The 18344-nt window shown below is 39.7% G+C and overlaps 1 protein-coding gene across 4 annotated transcripts in view; it reads left to right on the top strand.

The window, feature by feature from the left end:
- Nucleotides 1-18344, top strand: part of Scaf4 (SR-related CTD associated factor 4) — a 56382-nt gene that overhangs the window by 13832 nt on the left and 24206 nt on the right. For all 4 annotated transcript variants that reach the window (XM_075959456.1, XM_075959450.1, XM_075959461.1 and 1 more), the window contains exons 2-9: nucleotides 6525-6608; nucleotides 7264-7308; nucleotides 9317-9478; nucleotides 11177-11312; nucleotides 11884-12023; nucleotides 12570-12746; nucleotides 17625-17812; nucleotides 18088-18196. In XM_075959456.1, the coding sequence (XP_075815571.1) occupies nucleotides 6525-6608; nucleotides 7264-7308; nucleotides 9317-9478; nucleotides 11177-11312; nucleotides 11884-12023; nucleotides 12570-12746; nucleotides 17625-17812; nucleotides 18088-18196 (1041 nt within the window). The remainder of the gene's footprint in view (nucleotides 1-6524; nucleotides 6609-7263; nucleotides 7309-9316; nucleotides 9479-11176; nucleotides 11313-11883; nucleotides 12024-12569; nucleotides 12747-17624; nucleotides 17813-18087; nucleotides 18197-18344) is intronic.

Genomic DNA, 18344 nt, shown 5'->3' with positions numbered 1-18344 from the left:
CTGGTAGGATTGTGTAAGCATGATTTTGACGCTATTGCTGTGGTGGGTGGAGACAGAAGCATCCCTGGAGCTTAGCTGCAGGTTCACTGAGGAATCCTGTTTCAGGAGAATAAGGTAGGGAGTGGCAGAAGAGTGTTCTGTGACCTTTGTGCCCTCGCTCTCTCTCTCTCGCTCTCTCGCTCTCTCGCTCTCTCTCTCTCTCTCTCTCTCTCTCTCGCTCTCGCTCTCGCTCTCGCTCTCGCTCTCGCTCTCGCTCTCCCCCCCCCACAGTCACATGTAGGTACACAGACAAAACTGGTCATTTTTTAAAAATTGAAAACAAGATTCTTTGGCTGGAGAGATGTCTCAGTGGTTAAGCGGTTAAGCCTTCCAGAGGACTTCAGTTCAATTCCCAGCAACCACATGGTGGTTCACAGCCATTTGTGATGAGATCTGGTGCCTTCTTCTGGCATGTAGGTGTACATGCAGGCAGAACACTATACCTAATAAATAATCTTTAATAACATACCAAGATTCTCAGGGCATTATGTTGCTCATTTACTGAGTGCTTATATGCCAGGAGTTAGGCTTGGGATCTATGTACATTACCTTATTTAGTTTTGACCGCCTTAGAAAGCAAGATGAGCACTATTAACATGCTTTTTTTCAAATTAAAAAAAAATCTTACAGTTTGGAATGGTTAGTTAGAATGACATTTATGAATGATTAAGTTCATGTGTATGGAATTACGTTCATGCTGTTTGTGCAAGTACGTTGGGAGATGACACCTAATCAGATACGGTTGGATTACCAGAAAGCTGATGCCATTGTCATGAAAACAGGTTATTAAGCTGTTTAGCTGGCGGTGGTGGTGCATGCCCATCACTTGGGAGGCAGAGACAGGAGGATCTCTGTGAGTTTGAGGCCAGCCTGATCTACAGAGCTAGTTCCAGAATAGCCAAGGCTACACAAAGAAACCTTGCCTCAAAAAACCAAACACAAACACACACACACACAACCCTGAGAGAAGAAAAGAAAGCTTGATCCCTTGCTTTCCTCTCTTTGTGCTCACTCATTGTCTGTCGTTTGCCATGAGATGCCTTGGAACAAATGTCTCCACCCAAGAGGGACACCTTCGACTATCCAGCTTCTGGAATTATAAGTTATTTCCTGCAGCATCTGGGAGATTGCAGCATGAGAATTATCTTCAGTTCGAGTGAGGCCCTGGGTAAAAATATAAGTTCCTTAAAAATTACATAGTGGGCTGAGAATGTAGTTACCCTGCACACCGTTTTAAAAATTTCCTAGTGTGGAGTATTCTATACAGTTACAGAAAACTGAGACATTTGCCAAGGTTTGTGCGGTGAGTAGAATGCCATTTGCTTTATCTGACCCACAAGTGTGAATGAATTCCAAAAGAAGCATAGTCTAAATTCTTGTGTTCTTTGTCCTAAGTCTATTTACCAGGCAGGGCAAGGGATGAGGCTGAGGAGTAGTCTTTGTGTCTCAGGCTAGCATGAGAGAGGACCATGTCACAGGTAGCCTTTCCTAACAGTTGATGGAACAAAGAGTAACTCAGGCTGGTTGGTGCAAATGAACATTAGGAAAGAGAAGGAACCTCCTCATCCTGGTGCTTTTGAGGTCTGCTGTTATCAGTGTAAGAGGAGTTCATGGCTCCTCACCCTTCTTCATGGTGGGCTTTTCCCATTGATAAATGAATGGAAATGCAGGCCTGTTGGGGGGGGGGGAGCTGTACCCAATGATCTGAACACTCACTGCTCACAGGTAGCAGTACAGACTACAGATTTAGAGTCCAGTCTTCTCTTAGTCCCTCAGTGTCTGGTGTTTTTCCATATTAGACAATGTTGGATTAACAATTTTATGATTTTCACGCTTTGTGTTTTAAATCGGTTCTTTTTTGTTTTGCCCTTGAGGTTTGTTTGCCAAGACTGAATATTGGTTAGAAATAACCAGTCTTAAGTTTCTTTTCTCCCCTCCATTTTAACATTTAGGCTTTATTTTTCTCATTTTAAAGCGCCTCCCCATCAGTGCTTTCCTATTTTTTAACCACAGTCCACAGGAAGACTTATAATTTACTCTTAGAGTTATGTGTTAAGTGCCCATAAGCAAAAGTGCAGATTTTGTGAAACAGGTACATTTGACTCAGTACTACCTCAAAGTTAATTAGTTTTGCCTTTAAAATCCTGGAACTGTTCCAGAGGGTGAGGCTTCTCTTGGCTGTGTGTTGGGCAGTGCTGGGACTCCTGAGTGGTGGTGTGCAGGCAGCCTGCTCAGGCTGCTCGGTGTTTGAGAATCTCCCATCCCACCACCATGTGCTTGAACGGTGTTGATCTCGTATCTCATTTGTAAGACAGGCTTCTTTTTCTCTTGTCATTATTCCCTAAATAATGCGCCTTAACAGTTGTTTTTACATAGTACTTGCTATGTATTAGATAGTATAAGTGGTCTAGAAATGCTTGAAAGTACACCAGAGAAAATGCAGCATCTCTGCCGTTTTCTATAAGGGACCTTAGTGGGGAGCCAGTGACACCGGATACGTGCATTAAGTGCATTAGTTGTGACTTCAGCCTGTAGTTTGGAACGCAGCTCAGTACTCTGAACTGGTTCCAAGGTGTCCTGGTAGTAAGCTGACCTCCTGAGCATCTGCTTTCCACTAGGTGCTGCATTAATGATTTGATATTTACATTCCACACTTTTCTTAAGTAAGCAGAGCCTGGCATGATTTCCTTTCTCAGCATTAGCCGAACTTCGTGGGCTGTTAGTTGATTATTGGATCTCTGTTCTGACCGAGAATAACAAATTATGAAAAGTCAGGAGCTGTAATCAAAGTTGGGGATTGTCACAAGGCCAGCCTTTTTAAATCTGGGAGATTCCTCAGGCAATACTGGTGACCCTGACAAATTTTTTGTTTTAAGATTATTAAATTGCAACTTGGCTCTAGATGAGGAGAGGAAGGACTAAGTAATTAGTCATTTACTTTAGATATGAGAAACTTATTGTAAATAGAAAATAGATTAACAATTTGTTACTTATTTTTATCCACTTCCTATTTTGAGACAAGCTCCCACTAAGTTACCTAGGCCGGCCTTGAACTTGTAACCTCTTCCTTAGCTTTTCAAGTAGCAGGCATCATGGACTTTTGTATTGGGCTTGGCATAATTGATTTTAATTAAAGAAAACAAAATCGAGATTGGTACATGTGAGGAAGGGTGGACATAAATACCAGGAAAAGAAAAAAGACGACTATTGAGGACAATTTTAGGTAGATCCATTTAGGAGTTGAATTAATAATAAAATAACCTTTAAATCTCCAATTTTGAAGCATTCCTAAAGTGTTCTTCCTCCAATTAACGTCAAATTCAAATTCATAACTCTTAAGACTCAAGGAGAGTTGTTAAAACAGAGTCAAGGTCCCTGGGAACCTTCTGCTTAACAGTTTACAGTATAAGCTAGGCATGATGCACACACTTTGATCCCAGCCAGCACTGAGAGGCAAAGGCAGGTGGGGCTCTAATTTCAAAGCTAACCTGGTCTACTCATTGAATCCACGTCAACCAGGGATACACAGTGATATCTTGTCTCTAAATAAATAGTTCTGAATATGGTCCTGCTGCTTCTCTCTATGCTGAGTTCAGAAGTGTTTGAACTTTTGAGTGAAAAATTAACTCCCCAATACGTTTCTGCTTACATACAATCCTTATGACTGAAAAACTCGTGTCTGGGGTCTGCAGGGTAACTCAGTGGGCAAGGGCTATTTAAAGGCTTTAGAAAACCTGAATCTGTCCCTGGTATCAAAAGTGGAAAGAGAAAACTGACTACCTAAAGTCCTCTGTTGTCGGGCCCCCCTTCCCCACCACCACATGTACCATGACGTGCTCACACCTTATTCGTGTCACATAAAAATGCACACAAATGAACAAAAGCTTCGTGTCCTAAATGAAAGAACAAGGTTTGGTTTGTGTTCTTAGCCTCAGAGTATCTTCTGATAGTGCTAGGTGCTTTTTTGAGTTTTAAGATTTCACTTTGCTCTGATGTTCCTTTGTGCAGCTCGTTGTACTTTGTTGTATTTCTTTCTTTTTTTTTTTTTGTTTTGTTTTTTTTTTGTTTTTTTCGAGACAGGGTTTCTCTGTGGCTTTGGAGCCTGTCCTGGAACTAGCTCTGTAGACCAGGCTGGTCTCGAACTCACAGAGATCCGCCTGCCTCTGCCTCCCGAGTGCTGGGATTAAAGGCGTGCGCCACCACCGCCTGGCCTTGTTGTATTTCTTAACTTTCAATAGACTCTGGGTTTCCTTTTAGCACAAATTCTTTGGCTTTCTTTGGAAGATACTTGTTTCAGACATGGACCTGTTAGTTAGTATTGTGTTAAAGATCCATTTGCACATCTTCTGGCTGTTGAGTGCACAGACCACATTCTCTTTCATTGTCAAATGAATGCAACATTCAGGGAGGAGAATATGCCTGCTTGGCATGGGATTTTTTGTTTCTTGAACTCCCTATCATGGTCAGTGCTCTGTGCATAAATGTAGTTGATAAACAGCATTAGATGCACCATTAGGAAGTGTCGACTTCAGAAAAGACTAGATTTGACCACTTCAGTTCAGATTCACTTCTTGGGCATCACCTAAAATGTGGAACCTTTCTAATAAGAGTCATGTGAAAACAGATCTTAAAGGCAGTGAGGTCACCCTGCTACCTTATGCATGCTAGATATGGAAGTAATGCTTTTCTTCCTTAGGCACTTCTTGTTACTCATTTGCCCAAATGTTGACTGTTGGTATATGATAGCCTGGGCTTTTATCTTTAAAATGATTAGTGATGGTTTGTTTTTGCTTGGAAGAAGTAGCAGTCTTGTACACTCATTGGGCTTTATTTTAAAAGAAAACAGTGACTTGCTTACTGTTGACAAGACTTAACATGTGCAGTGAGATTCACGTATGAACTTTTCTGCAGCCCTTTCTCTGTTTTCAGTTACATAGATGGGAGGAATAGTAATGTGTGCTATACGTTTATGAATCAGTTTTAGAGTTTTTAAGTTGAAATACTTAAATTTGTCGTTGTTCACTGATTTGATTAGCTTTGCTCATTACTGTGTGCTTTCTACTTTCCATTTAGTGTTGTTCTCAAGGAGAACATTTTTGAGACAGAGGGTGGGGGAGTTTGTTTGCACATGCACACAGCCAGTAGAGGAGACTGGATCCCCTGCGGCTAGAGTTAGAGACTGTTGTGAGTCTTTTTTTTTTTAAATCTCTTCAGAAAATGAATTTGTATGTGAAATCTTAAGTTATTTCTCCCATTTTCTTAACATGTATAGAAATTGTCTAGCCTTTTCTGCTTAGATTATCTGAATCCTATATTAGCTATATCTAGCATCCATGCCTTTTCTATATGTAGGTACTCACTATCCCCAGTTTAAAGAGCTATGAAATAGTGAGTTTTTAGGACACGCTGCCAGGTAGGGCTGCTTACCCTAGGAATAGACTTGTTTCTTAGACTGGTGTTTATGTCTAGTCAGTATGGTAGAGTAGCACATACACACTTGAAACATTAATGTTAGCTAGAAGGAAATGGAGATAGCTCACGGGAGGTTGATGCTGCTCACAAAACCCTGAAATGTGCTTGACAGTCATTAGACTGCTCTTGAAGTGAATGTTGTTACCTAAAGAGTGTGTGAGTGAGTGCGTGTGGACGTGTGTGTAGAGAGGACAACCTCTCATGTCTTTCGGCTTCTTTGAGGTTACTCAGTCTTTGTGCTGCAAAATCTCCCCAGACATGGGGACTCTATCCTTGGCTGACCTGGAGCTCATGGAGGTCTGTCTACCTCTGCCTCCCAAGTATCTAGGAGATTAAAGGTTCGCTGTCATACCCAGGCCTCATTTCCTCAGATCTTAAACTGCTTAATCTCAGGGTTTATATTTATAACCCTTTCGGACTCTGATTATTAACATCTTAGTTGAATTTAATTTATTGAATGTATAGAAATTTAATTTGGGGGGAAGATCAGTGCGTGTTTGGGGATCAAGAGGTTACCTGATTGCTGTAAATAGTCTGACTATGAGTGCTGGGCCAGGTTTCATATGAAGTTTTAATTCTCACACTAGCATCACAGATACTTGGATCTTTTATACTGGCGTTTTAAATCTGTTACTTGACTTTTTACGTGTTTGTCTGAATGACCTTAAGGTTATTGAAAGTCCTTCAAAGTCTCAATAAAGATTTGGAATTGAAAATACACTAAATATTGATAAAATCACACTACTGCCAGACTCCGTCCAGAGGAGATGTGTTGTTTCCCTTCACGATTTTTTTGGTTTTTTGGAAGACTAGTTTTGTAACTTTTTAAATGTTTTTGCCTTTATATTCATACTTTTCTTCTTTTCTATGTGGTGAATAGTGTATAGAAAAATTGCTGATGTTGGATGTGTAGCCAGAGTGACAAATTGTAGTGACAAAGGCCAGTGGGTATAAATATCTTTGTAAAATGGGGGGTTGACCCCTGGATTGACCTTTATTTCTTGTTTTTTAAGCTTTTTTCACTGATGGACATGAAACCTCCCATCTCTAGAGCCAAAATGATTCTGATTACTAAAGCTGCTATTAAAGCTATTAAGGTAAGAATATTTAATTTGGAAATACTTTCTAAGTGTTTATTATTGGCAGGGGTGAGGGGCATGCCAAGTGAAGTGCTTTGTGAAGCCCATTCTCCTCTTCCACCTTGATGTGGGTTTCAGGGATCCAGCTTAATTTTCTGTGACAAACACCACACCCACTCAGCCATCTTGCCAGCTTCGATTTTGAATTGTTTAAAATATTCTTAACATCAGAATTTATCTCATGAATTAACTTTTGCCGGAGCTTTGTGACTATACTATTTTAGTCCTTACAAAGCAGCTGTGAGAAAAGTCAAAATGTGGGCTTTGGGAAATGAAGTAAGTTAAGTAGTTACCCAAGATGACATTTTAGTAAATGGCAGTTTAGAAATGTTTTACTCATGTGGCGGTAACAAGGTACTTTGCTTCAGGAAGGTTGGTCAATTAAGAAAGCTCATTCATTCTCTTTGGAATGGAGTATGTTGTTTCTGTTTTGATTAATTCCTTTCTCAAGGTTTTTTTTTTTTGCTGTTGTTGATATTGAACTATTTCTAATGACTCTTTGAGTTAATTGCTAAATTTTTAAATTAAAATTTTTAAGGATTCGAGTGTTCTCACTAGCTGGGGATGTAGAAATGTATATATAACCTGACTGTGGTTTCCCCTTCTTTCTCAGCTTTACAAGCATGTTGTTCAGATAGTAGAGAAATTCATCAAAAAGGTAACTATATCATTATTACCATGTTCATTTATGATATATATTCACATATTGTGTGGATTGAAATTGGATGTGTGCTCCTAAAAACACTCTAGAAAAAAGTAGTTACTGGGGTTGGAGCCATGGCTCAACAAGCTAAGAATACTGAAAGCTCTTCCAGAGGACCTGGGTTCGCTCCTAACACCCACATGGGTGCTCACAGTCTTCCATAATTCCAGTTTCAGGGAGTCCTATGCATTCTTTTGGCCTCTTCAAGCCCCAGACATGCACATGGTACTCTCATATCCATAAAATGAATGTGTTTTTTTTTTTAAATAGTAATTGATTTTTTTTTTTTTTTTGGATTTTTTGAGACAGGGTTTCTCCGTAGCTTTTTTGGTTCCTGTCCTGGAACTACTAGCGCTTGTAGACCAGGCTGGCCTCGAACTCCCAGAGATCTGCCTGCCCCTGCCTCCCGAGTGCTGGGATTAAAGGCGTGTGCCACCACCGCCCGGTGCGTAATTGAATTTTTTAAACACGGAAGTTTTACAAGGTTTTTTTCATATTACTTCCATTCGTTGACTATTGTAGAAAAGCTTGGCACTCAGCTTCTGTCATACCTGGCGACAGAATTTGTTGTCTTTGTGTTGGGACCTTTCCCCAAACCTAAGGGCCTGGCTGTTTCGTATCTTTTGGCCTATCCACTCTGTTGACATTTAATTCTCCTGTGAGTTTTTCCCCTGACTTTTCCCTGTTGCCATCACATTAAACTTCTTTAGTTACATGGTTGTGTCTTGTCTTAAAGTGTATCTAATTAGCAAATCTTTCTCAGTAGCATCTGGGAATGATTTCAGACATCTTAATCAGTTGATCTGCCTTGGGGTCATGAAATGCAGAGTAGCTGGCTTTGTCAGTTAGAAGCTTCTTGGAGAGGCAGGTCAAAGTGCAAAGAAGTAAATGGGGAGAACATTTGATTGCGTGTATGCTTCGGTTTCCAGTTACTACTGTGTGTCTGAGTCTGCCTAGGTTTTATTTATGTGTGTGCATTTGTAAGGAAAATGGACACAGTACTGGTTGTTGACGTGCCTTTCCTACTGAATATATTATAAACATCTACAAAATAACCCTCTGTGTGATTATTACTGATTTACTTATCTAGTAAATAGTTATTTTTCATTGAAAATGCTTCAATAGCTAACCTTAAAGGAAAACATACATACATGTTTTCCTTAGCTTTATTTTTGTTGCTGAATTGTCTTCCCAAAGGGCTATACCTTTTCCTACAGAAATGCCTGTAGTGTTTTGTTTTTCCTTCGTCCAGTTTATAGACTCAAATGACCCTTTTACTTTTTTTGTTTTGTTTTTGTTTTTTGAGACTGGGTTTCTCTGTAGCTTTGGAGCCTGTCCTGGAATTAGCTCTTGTAGACCAGGCTGACCTCAAACTCACAGAGATCCGAGTGCTGGGATTAAAGGCGTGTGCCTCTCTGCCCAGCTCCTTTTACTTTTTATTTCTCTGGTAAACCTAACATGTTTAAAGTATTTTTTTAGTAATTTCAAAAGGTGGAAATCATTGAATCAGAGATTCATTAATAATAACTGATTTTGTAGGAAAGTGGGATGGTAATGGCCTCTGGAAAGTTTTGGAGAGGAAGAGAGGAAGTCAAGGATCTGGGGGCAAGTCCTTGGAGTCTGAGTTAGCAAAGAATGTAAACTGTCCCTAGACTTGAAGTTTGACAGCTAGTTAGGTGGTGGAACACTTAAGTAGTTTCTACGCAGTAGATGATGGGTATATGGAGCTGCATACTTGTGAGATAATGGGTGTCAGATTTGTTTTGGGTCTCCCTTTAGGGAGGTGGGGAGACAGAGTTCTGCTTTGTAGCTCTGGATGGCCTAGAACTCACTAAAGTGGAGCACACTGAGTCTCCTAGATCCCTCCTGTCTCTGCCTCTGGGGTGCTGGAATTAAAGGTGTGCGCTACCACACTCACTGGTTTTCCTTTCCTTAGACTAACTGTGTACCTTTATCGTTGCAGTGTAAGCCAGAATACAAGGTTCCAGGATTATATGTCATTGATTCCATTGTGAGACAGTCTCGTCATCAGTTTGGAACTGATAAAGATGTTTTTGGGCCAAGATTCTCTAAAAATATAACTGCTACATTCCAATATTTATATCTTTGTCCATCTGAAGATAAGGTATGGTTAATCACTTCTAAAATTTTGCATTCTTGTTGGATTTATTTTATTTTTATGTGTTTAGATTCATGTTATTTAAAGCCTGTTGTATTATATGAAAATATCTTCATGTAGTAAATTCTTGAGTCTTAAGTTTAATTTCTCTGCAGTGGTCATTTCCTAGTCTGGCTTCCTTGTGAAATGGCACATTCACATGGTCTTTGCACAAGGACTTTTCTCATGTTGAATTGCAGAATCTGAGAAAAGCAGTAATTGCTGGAAGTGTGGTGTGAAGAGTTGGCTTAGTGGTAGGTCTGAAGTTTTGGTTAGGCAAGGTTAAGTTCTGAGATCTGCCAAACACTGCACATTACTGGAGAAGGTGTGGTTAGTGTTGAATGTTCTTACCATAGTGTAAAGAAACCAAAGGGTTTGTGCAGAAAGCACTGTTTTTAAAGACAATATCACTAGCTGTGCAGGGTGTCACATACCATTGATCCAAAGTGCTTAGCAGGTGGCTGTAGGAAGATCTGCTAGGAATGGTAAGCCTGAGCTACAGCGTTGTCCTTGGATGAGGAACAGCCCTGTAGTGGAGAGACTACTCCTCCCAGTTTGCTACTTTTTCTAGAAGGCCCAGAATTGTTCTTCCCAACATGCAGGAATGTAAGTGATATTAATCTGCAGTAAGACTGCGCACGTGTGCGGTTTCACAGTGAACTGTAGAAAGAAGGAATATTGACAGTTACACATAAGTGCTCTGAATAGGTGGGAATTGCAGCAATTTTATTGAGTACTCACATAACCTCATGCTTTAGCTTCCCTGAATTCTGAAAGAAAATATGAAGCAGAAGGAAATGTGAATTTAAGTTTGATCAAAACCGAGAGAAAGAATGCTTACTTCCTCTCTCATGTTCCTCTGTTAGACTTGAGACTCAAAGAAAACCCTAAGGTAAAGGCCAGCAGGCATGCAGGTTTAGTTAGGAAACAGCCTTTTCTGAGGCATCTTTTTTTGTCTGCCATTACTGCCAGACTTTCTCAGCGTGGAATCCTGGGTACAATACTCAGTAATGAAAATGGAGACAGTTTACATAAAGAGGAACACTGTGGGTATTAAGAGTCTGTGTGTATATTCTTAGGCTCTTGAAGCATAATTTTATAAAAAGATCCCTTTGAATAGGAGTTAAAACCTGTACCCATGAATAAGAAAATTTTGTTTGTATCTCCTTCATATTTTCTTGGCCATAAAACATCTTTTTCTTGTTATCAGCCACTTTCTTAAAAACTGGTTTGTTTTCATTGTTTTTGGTGCTGTGGTGTTGGGCCTCAAATTTGTAATCTTCCTTTTTTGAGTGCTGGCATCATAAGCGTGTGTGACCATATGCAGTTAGTCTCTTAAATGAGACTAACTTGGTCATCCTGCAGAAAGTTTTTTCTTCATGAACTTTTCTAAGATGATTGAGTTTTGTCAGTGTTCTCCTTTGTAACTCTTGTAAAGAACAGTGCTATCAAATAGTGTCTGTCTTTTTATTTGCTCTGTGTGTAGTCTGTGTTTCTTTCTTCAGAGTATATCATGGAGGAAAGGTTAATCTGAGTTCCTTAACTGGGGAGTGATTCTGATGGATTTTTTTCCTGATGAAACAGTAATGGTTTCTCTTTACAGTCAGATATGATAAGCTTTTTCTATAAATATTTATTGTATGTTCATTTTCTTGCATATAACAGAGTAAAATAGTTCGTGTGCTAAATCTTTGGCAAAAAAATGGAGTATTCAAAATTGAAATTATTCAGCCTCTTTTGGACATGGCAGCAGGAGCCAGTAATGCTGTTCCAGTAGCAGAAAATGTCACCAACAATGAAGGTACAGTGGTGTGTCTGACTGGAAGAAAAGTTCCTGAAAGTGCACTGGTGTCTTGGCTCTTTTCCTTCTGTTTGTTTTGTCCTATTGTGGTTGGTTGGTTTTTGTTTTTATCATATTTTATTCTTTATATGCCTATTTGTTTTCTAATGAGAGACAAAAAGGAGTGTGAATTCAGAGAGGGGAGGTGGGGAAGATCTAGAAGGAGTTGGAAGGAAAACCATAATTAGACTATATTGTATAAATAAGCTTGATTTTTTTTAACAAAAGAAAACTTTAAAAAGAATTGAGTTTCTGTACATGAAATTTCTGAATTGATAGACCTTTCCCATAGGAAGGAAACTTGAGTTTGCATTTGGAAGGTAGTTTTTCTTCCTATAATTCTTTTTTTCAAACGAGAATGTGCACACACACCCCTACTGTACTAATGACAAGTTAAACTGAACGGAATTTTGTTTTAGCAGCAAAACTTGAAAGGTGTTTTAAACCAGGGGTGGGGGGAAGGGGGTTGACTTTTGTTCTTGTTTGTTTGGTTGGTTAGTTTTTTTGCGGCCTAATGCACTTTGCTTTTTAGGCTCACCTCCACCCCCAGTAAAAGCCTCTTCTGAACTTGCACAAGCTCCCACAAACTCCATGCCTGCTGTACCACAGTTGCCGAGCTCTGATGCCTTTGCTGCTGTGGCTCAGCTGTTTCAGACAACCCAAGGCCAGCAGGTAAGCTGCTTAATAATGCTCCAGTGGCTTGCAGAGCTAGGTTCTGTTGGTGCTGTTTCCCATTGCTCCTTCATATGCTCCTTGATGGCAGAGTATCCTTCGCTAGGGAGCTAATGTGATGAGTTAGAGCTAAGAAGGCAATGCGGATGTGAAAAATAAGGAAATGGTAGTACTTCTTTGAAAGACCTTGAGCTGTTGAAGTGGCAGGTGTTGTTGCTCACAATTCTAGTATTTCGGATTGATTCAAGATTATATGGAGTGACATTTTCTGTATTTCTAGAAAAGTCGCTGTTACAATTCCATGTGTTTTCTCTTTTCTTTGAGCTTTGTTTGTCTCTTTGGGATTGTCAGCATACATTTGAACTGTAAGCAATACCCTGTAATATGTTCATTCACAAATTTAGCCATTAGTGAAAGGTGGATTCTTTGTCCAGTTTACTTACTGCTTATGCTATTTCAGTCCCTCTGAGATTCTTTGCTTTGTAGTAAATTAACTTTGATGATGATGCTTTGTTGTGTGGTTTATCGGTTTTCCCATTCTTTAAGCTGCAGCAGATCCTTCAGACTTTTCAACAGCCTCCAAAACCACAGTCTCCCGCCCTTGACAATGCTGTGATGGCTCAGGTTCAGGCTATCACAGCTCAGTTAAAGACAGCTCCTACACAACCACCTGAGCAAAAAGCTGCTTTCCCCCCACCTGAACAAAAAACTGCATTTGACAAGGTACGCTTCTCACATCACCCCACTTGTCTGTCTTACTCATGTGCATTGTGGGCTCTCTTCCGCAGCTTCTCTGGATTGTTCGTTTTTGTTTGTGGTTTGAGTTTTCCTCCTCAATATCAAAATGTTTTTTCCTGGTTACACGTGTCATGCAGGCTCACTATAAACAAGTTTAAAGAATAAAGAACAGCAAACAGAAGGAAAATCTTCACTAGCCCCACTCGTCCCTAGCAGTGATCTGTCGGGTTTTGTTGTATGCTTTTCCAGAAGTAATAACTATGAGTCTGTGCTTTTGTTTTGATCTTTATCATTAGGTCTGTGTACATTCTGCATGAATGGTTATTAAGACTCCAGTAGATGGAGCCCTCAGATTATCTGTTTTGCTACTGATAGACATTTGCTGTTGCTGTGATAACTGTAGTTACCATGTCTGTGATGTGAGTCCTGGGGTGACCCCAGCATCTCTCTGCTTACTCAGTGTGCCTTGCCATCCTTAGCTCTGTTTCTGTGTGATTGGGACAAATACCAAAGAGAACAAATTGAAAGGGAAGATTAATTTTGATTCCTGGTATCAGAGAGTTGAATCCATGGTTTGCAGCAGGACCACATGGCAGATGAGCCTCTTCAATTTAAAATGGACAGGAAGCAGGGGAGGGGAAAAGGATGCTGAAAAACATGCCCTTGGTAGCTTTCTTTCAACTAAGTGCCATCTTCCAAATTTTTACTGTCTCCCAAAAAGGCTACCAGCTGGGTAATTTACTTGAGCCCATGGGAGCATCTCAGAATGAAACTTAATAGGCATGTTTAAAATACTGCCACCAGGGGCGTGGGTAAGCTGTGGGTGAGCTGTGGGGTTCAACCTAGACAGCTCTACTTTTGTCTTGTGGTTTTTTTTTTGTTGGGGTTATGATTGTTTAAAATTTCTTTTTCCAGTTTCATAGTTTAAAAAATGATGGTTTTAAAATCATAGCATTAAATGGCATGTTTGATTTCATGAGCTCTAAAATTTATGATTATTTCTAACATAAGATAAAAATTTTATCTGCCAATGATTGATAATCAGTGTTGTAGATAAACGCCAGTTTTCATTATTTTAGCTTAATGATTAATAAGTGACTACTGATTGTAAGAAAGACTGGATTAAATTTTGAGTGAAAAAGAAATAAACAGGAGTAGAGAGATGTTGTGGCTAGTAAAATTTTTGCTGTGCCAGCATGGTGACCCGAGCTTCCATCCTGGTATCCATGTAAAAGCCGTATGGAGATTGCTGGTCACCCAGCCCAGCCGAGCCTGTGAGACACAGACCAAGACCAGGTGATGAAGATACTGAACACAAACCTGTCTACACACACACACACACACAGGAGGATTGTATATTTGTAGGGGAAACAGAATTAGAATTGTAAAGCAAAAGAAGCTGTTCCAGGGTGCTTTGAAAAGATGTTTGTATCTGTGCTTGCAGGTCTATTTCCATGAGTAAATGAACATAAATTCCTGTGTGGTTTCCATTTGGAAATCTCTCTGTTCTTTATTACCACCACCACCACCACCCATTCCACCCTCAGAAGAAAAGCTCTGTATTCTTCTAATAGTTCTCTGCTTCCTGTGTCCTGTGTTTGTCTCTATTCTTTCTAGAGTGAAGTCTGTTTTACATTATCATTCAAGGGTTTTTTTAAGTGCTTCTATTTTTAACGTGGCTAATTTACCTCTTTTTTTCTCTCTCTATTCCTACTTGTTTTCATGCCTGATTTTTGTTGTTTTGGGGGGGGTTCTTTTTTTGTTGTTGTTGTTGTTTTGTTAACACTGCCTTGTCACACCAGTGTTTATTTCTCTGCATCCTAACAGTTAAAGAGATACATATATCTGGTGCTGGGAATTGAACTCAGGGTCTTAGCCAGTGCAGGTACCTGGCCACTGAGCACATGTATACATGCTTTACTTCCAAATGTCCCTCTGCTTAATTATTTCTCAGGCTTACTTGGGCTATTCCTGGTCTTATGTCTAGGTTCTTTGTATAAATCACAAGCAGTATCTATGATGGCTGAATGAATGGATGGGAAGATTCTTCTTAGGTTTATTTTATATGTATAAATGTTTTGCCTCGGAGTATATATGTGATCCATGTGCATGCTCAGTGCCAGTGAAGGTCAGAGAGGGCATCAGATCCCCTAAAACTGAAGTTACAGATGGTTGTGAGTCACCATGTGGGTGCTGGGAACTTGAACTGGGTCCCCTGGAAGAGCAGTCGTAGCTCTCAGCTGCTGAGTTGTCTCTGCAGCTGTGTGAGATGTTAGTGTAAGAGAACATTCCGAGGAGCAACAGACTAGAAATTGAGGTACAGTTTTGTGCTGTGGCCCTTGGGAAGCTTCTTCAGGACACCCTAGTTCTTGTTGGGAAGATTGAGTCCAGAGCCCTCTTACTTTTCTGTTCATTAAGTGATAATGTGATCTCAAATATTTTACCTTCACAGTGACAGCCATATGACATTGTTCTCTATATTAGATATCAGAGTTTTAACATACATCACTCAACAAAACCTGCTTATTGGGTGGACGTAAATGGACCTCTTTAGCTTTGGTATGCACTGCTCCAGAATCTCCATAGTAAACTCCAATGTTTTTCTGGCTTTCTTTATATAAGCCTTACTGCTTTCTTGTTTTGTTTATCCTTGGATTCCTAGTCTTTTAATGTTCCTTAGCACTTTGAATTTGGATAATAATGCCATAGAGAAAAGGCTGACTGTTGTAACTGGCTACAGTATTGAGTGCTTAGTTTTCTAGGTGGTTCTCCTGGGATTTCTAGGTAGTGCTGAATCTGATATTCTTCAACATCTGCTCCTGATACTTCTCTTCTTACACCCCAGTGGTAGGAAATACTGAGTAAAGACCATGGCTATGGGAATACTTAGCTTGCTGGTTTAACTGAAGTAGTTGTTAGTTCCATCAAGTTTTCAAAACGGAATTCCTCTGCTGACGAGTAGAAGTATGGCTGTGAATGTGTGCTTTCTGTGCTTTTATTGAACTAACGTCTGTTTTCAGCTAGGCACTGGGAGCACTTTTACTCAGATCTTCCTACATCTTTCATTTCCTCTAAACCATTGAAAATTATTTTTGCTAAACTAGAGATTCTATAATTGATTTAAGTCTTTCCAGATCAATATATATGGCTATTAAAACTTAAATAATGTATCTTGTTGGTACCATAAGATAAATTAATATAATCTGCAAAGTACCTGAAGGACAGAAAACAACTAGTGTTTTTTGAATAAAGAAATTTGCTGCCGAATGGCAGTGCACACCTTTAATCCCAGCACTTGGTAGACGAGGCAGACGGATCTCTGTGAGTTAGAGGTCAACCTGTCTACAAGAGCTAGTTCCAGGACAGTTAGGGCTGTTACACAGAGAAACCCTGTCCCAAAAAAAACAAACAAAACAACAATTTTTAAAAAAAAGGAAATTTGCTGTGTCATATACTCTTCACACTGGGTTTAGTTCTCTGTGCCGTCTTATCTCAGGAAAGCCCATCCAGTCATGACTTTGAGTTTATAAAGTATACCATAAATCTGTTCTAGGCAGAACAGTGCAGAAAGCATGGGGTAGAAGCCATGGGCACAACAGGCACAGCTGGAAAGAAACTTTTGCATGTTGGAAGCTGAGCACAGGCATTTGAAGTACAAAATATCAGTGTTCACTGTGATTCAATATTCACCAGCTGTAGTTTGGTTTATGTTTCTTAACCTCCTGAACCTTGGTTTCCATATATATATATTTTTTTTTTTTTTTAAAAAATAGATCTATATCACAGGTTTTTTTATGATTGCAAAGTGTTGTATATTCCCTGTTTTTAATAAGAATAATTTTTAAGTAAGTTATAATGTGTGAGAGTGATGTATATATGCCATGGAATACATACATGTGGAGGTCAGAGGACAGTTTCTAGGAGTCTCCCCCCAACCCCCTTATTGGGTTGGGTTCCAAGGATGGCACTTAAAAGTGTCAGGCTTGCATGACAGGCTAACCATCACCCTGGCTCAATAAGTTTTATTTTAAATTACTGTTATTTTTTCTTTTTATCTTAAAATGCTGTTATTTTTATTTTTTAAAATTTATTTTTATTTTAAATTACTGTTTTAGATTTGTGAACTTCTGGATTATTTGAGTTTGTTTTTAAATAGTTATTTTTATTTTATGTGCATTGGTGTTTAGCTTGCATGTATGTCTGTAAGCGGGTATCAGATCTTGGATTTACAGACAGTTGTGAACTACCATGTGGGTCTTGGGATTTGAACCCGGTTTTCTGGAAGAGCAGTCGGTTGTGCTCTTAATCACTGAGCCATTTCTTCAGCCCTTATTTATTGCTTTAATGAAAGTTTCTGGTAATTGGTATAATCTGTAAAGTTTTGAGAAAGAAACTGCTAGGGTAAACAGCTAAGAGACTTCTGTTCCTGTCCTACACCATAATTTTTTCTTTGATTATATTAGTATATTCTTGACTGGGCAGTCTGTGCACATAATAGGTCTAGCTGCCTGAAAACACACACATGTTGGCATGTACACAGAGCTCTAGAAGCTTCAGTAAATAAATATTTAGATACGTAAGTGTATGGCTGAATTTATTATGAAATAAGCGGTTAATATTCAGAAAGAAAACATGCTTTTATGATTGGAGAAGGAAAGTAGAATTTAAATTGTATTTTTCTAATGTGACATTTATGTCAAAATTGTCTCTCTTTGGACCAAACTCCTCAGGACATAGAAGAGAAAAAGAAACTGTACATTGTGTAGTAGGGGTGTAGCTGATGCAGACATCTGTTACTCTGTAAAGTTTCTGGTTTGGTGACTCAGTCTGTATTTTAAGTGGAACATTGCCGTACCATTACAGAAGCTGCTTGATAGATTTGATTATGATGATGAGCCAGAAGCTGTGGAAGATGCAAAGAAAGAGGATGCTGCTGTCACCGCTGTAGCCTCTGCTGCTGCCCCTCCTGCACCCACTGTGGCCACACCTGCCATTGCTCCTGCTGTGCCAGTACCCTCTACCACCTCGCCCCCGCCTCCACAGGTGCCATTGTGAGTCTCTTCTTAATTCTTTGATAGTTGGTAACAGTTACAAAGCATAATCTAAGTAACAGGGCTGAAACACATTTCAGTGCGGTCTTTATTTTATAAACTTATATTAAGACAATTTGTATCCTTTTCAGAGTTAGAATTTTAAATGTGCGGCTTTTATGTTGGACAATATTTGTTGATTACCTGTGATTCCTGAGTGGCATTCTGCAATGTAAATGTGACTAAGAGTCTTAAGTGCTTTTGATTAAGTAACTTATGTACTCACCTTGTTTTAGTGGCTATCCTGGGGATGGCATGCAGCAGACAGCCTACACACAACATCAAAGTATGGATCAGTTTCCCCCTCGGATGATGGGAATGCAGCAGGATACAGTGCACCATCAGGTACTGTATCCCCTAAGCCCCAGGTTGAGGGCCATTTGTCCTATCCTGTGTCCAGGCGGGTCCTACCCAGCATATTTGTCCATGCTTGGAGGGAAGCGTGAGGATTAAGAGACTAGAGACAACTGATAGAGCCAGGAGGGCATCTAGG

This window comes from Microtus pennsylvanicus, chromosome 1, assembly GCF_037038515.1.
Source record: "Microtus pennsylvanicus isolate mMicPen1 chromosome 1, mMicPen1.hap1, whole genome shotgun sequence".
NCBI classification, from domain to species: domain Eukaryota; kingdom Metazoa; phylum Chordata; class Mammalia; order Rodentia; family Cricetidae; genus Microtus; species Microtus pennsylvanicus.
Note: the sequence above shows the minus strand (reverse complement) of the source record. Positions and strands in the feature narration are given on the sequence as shown.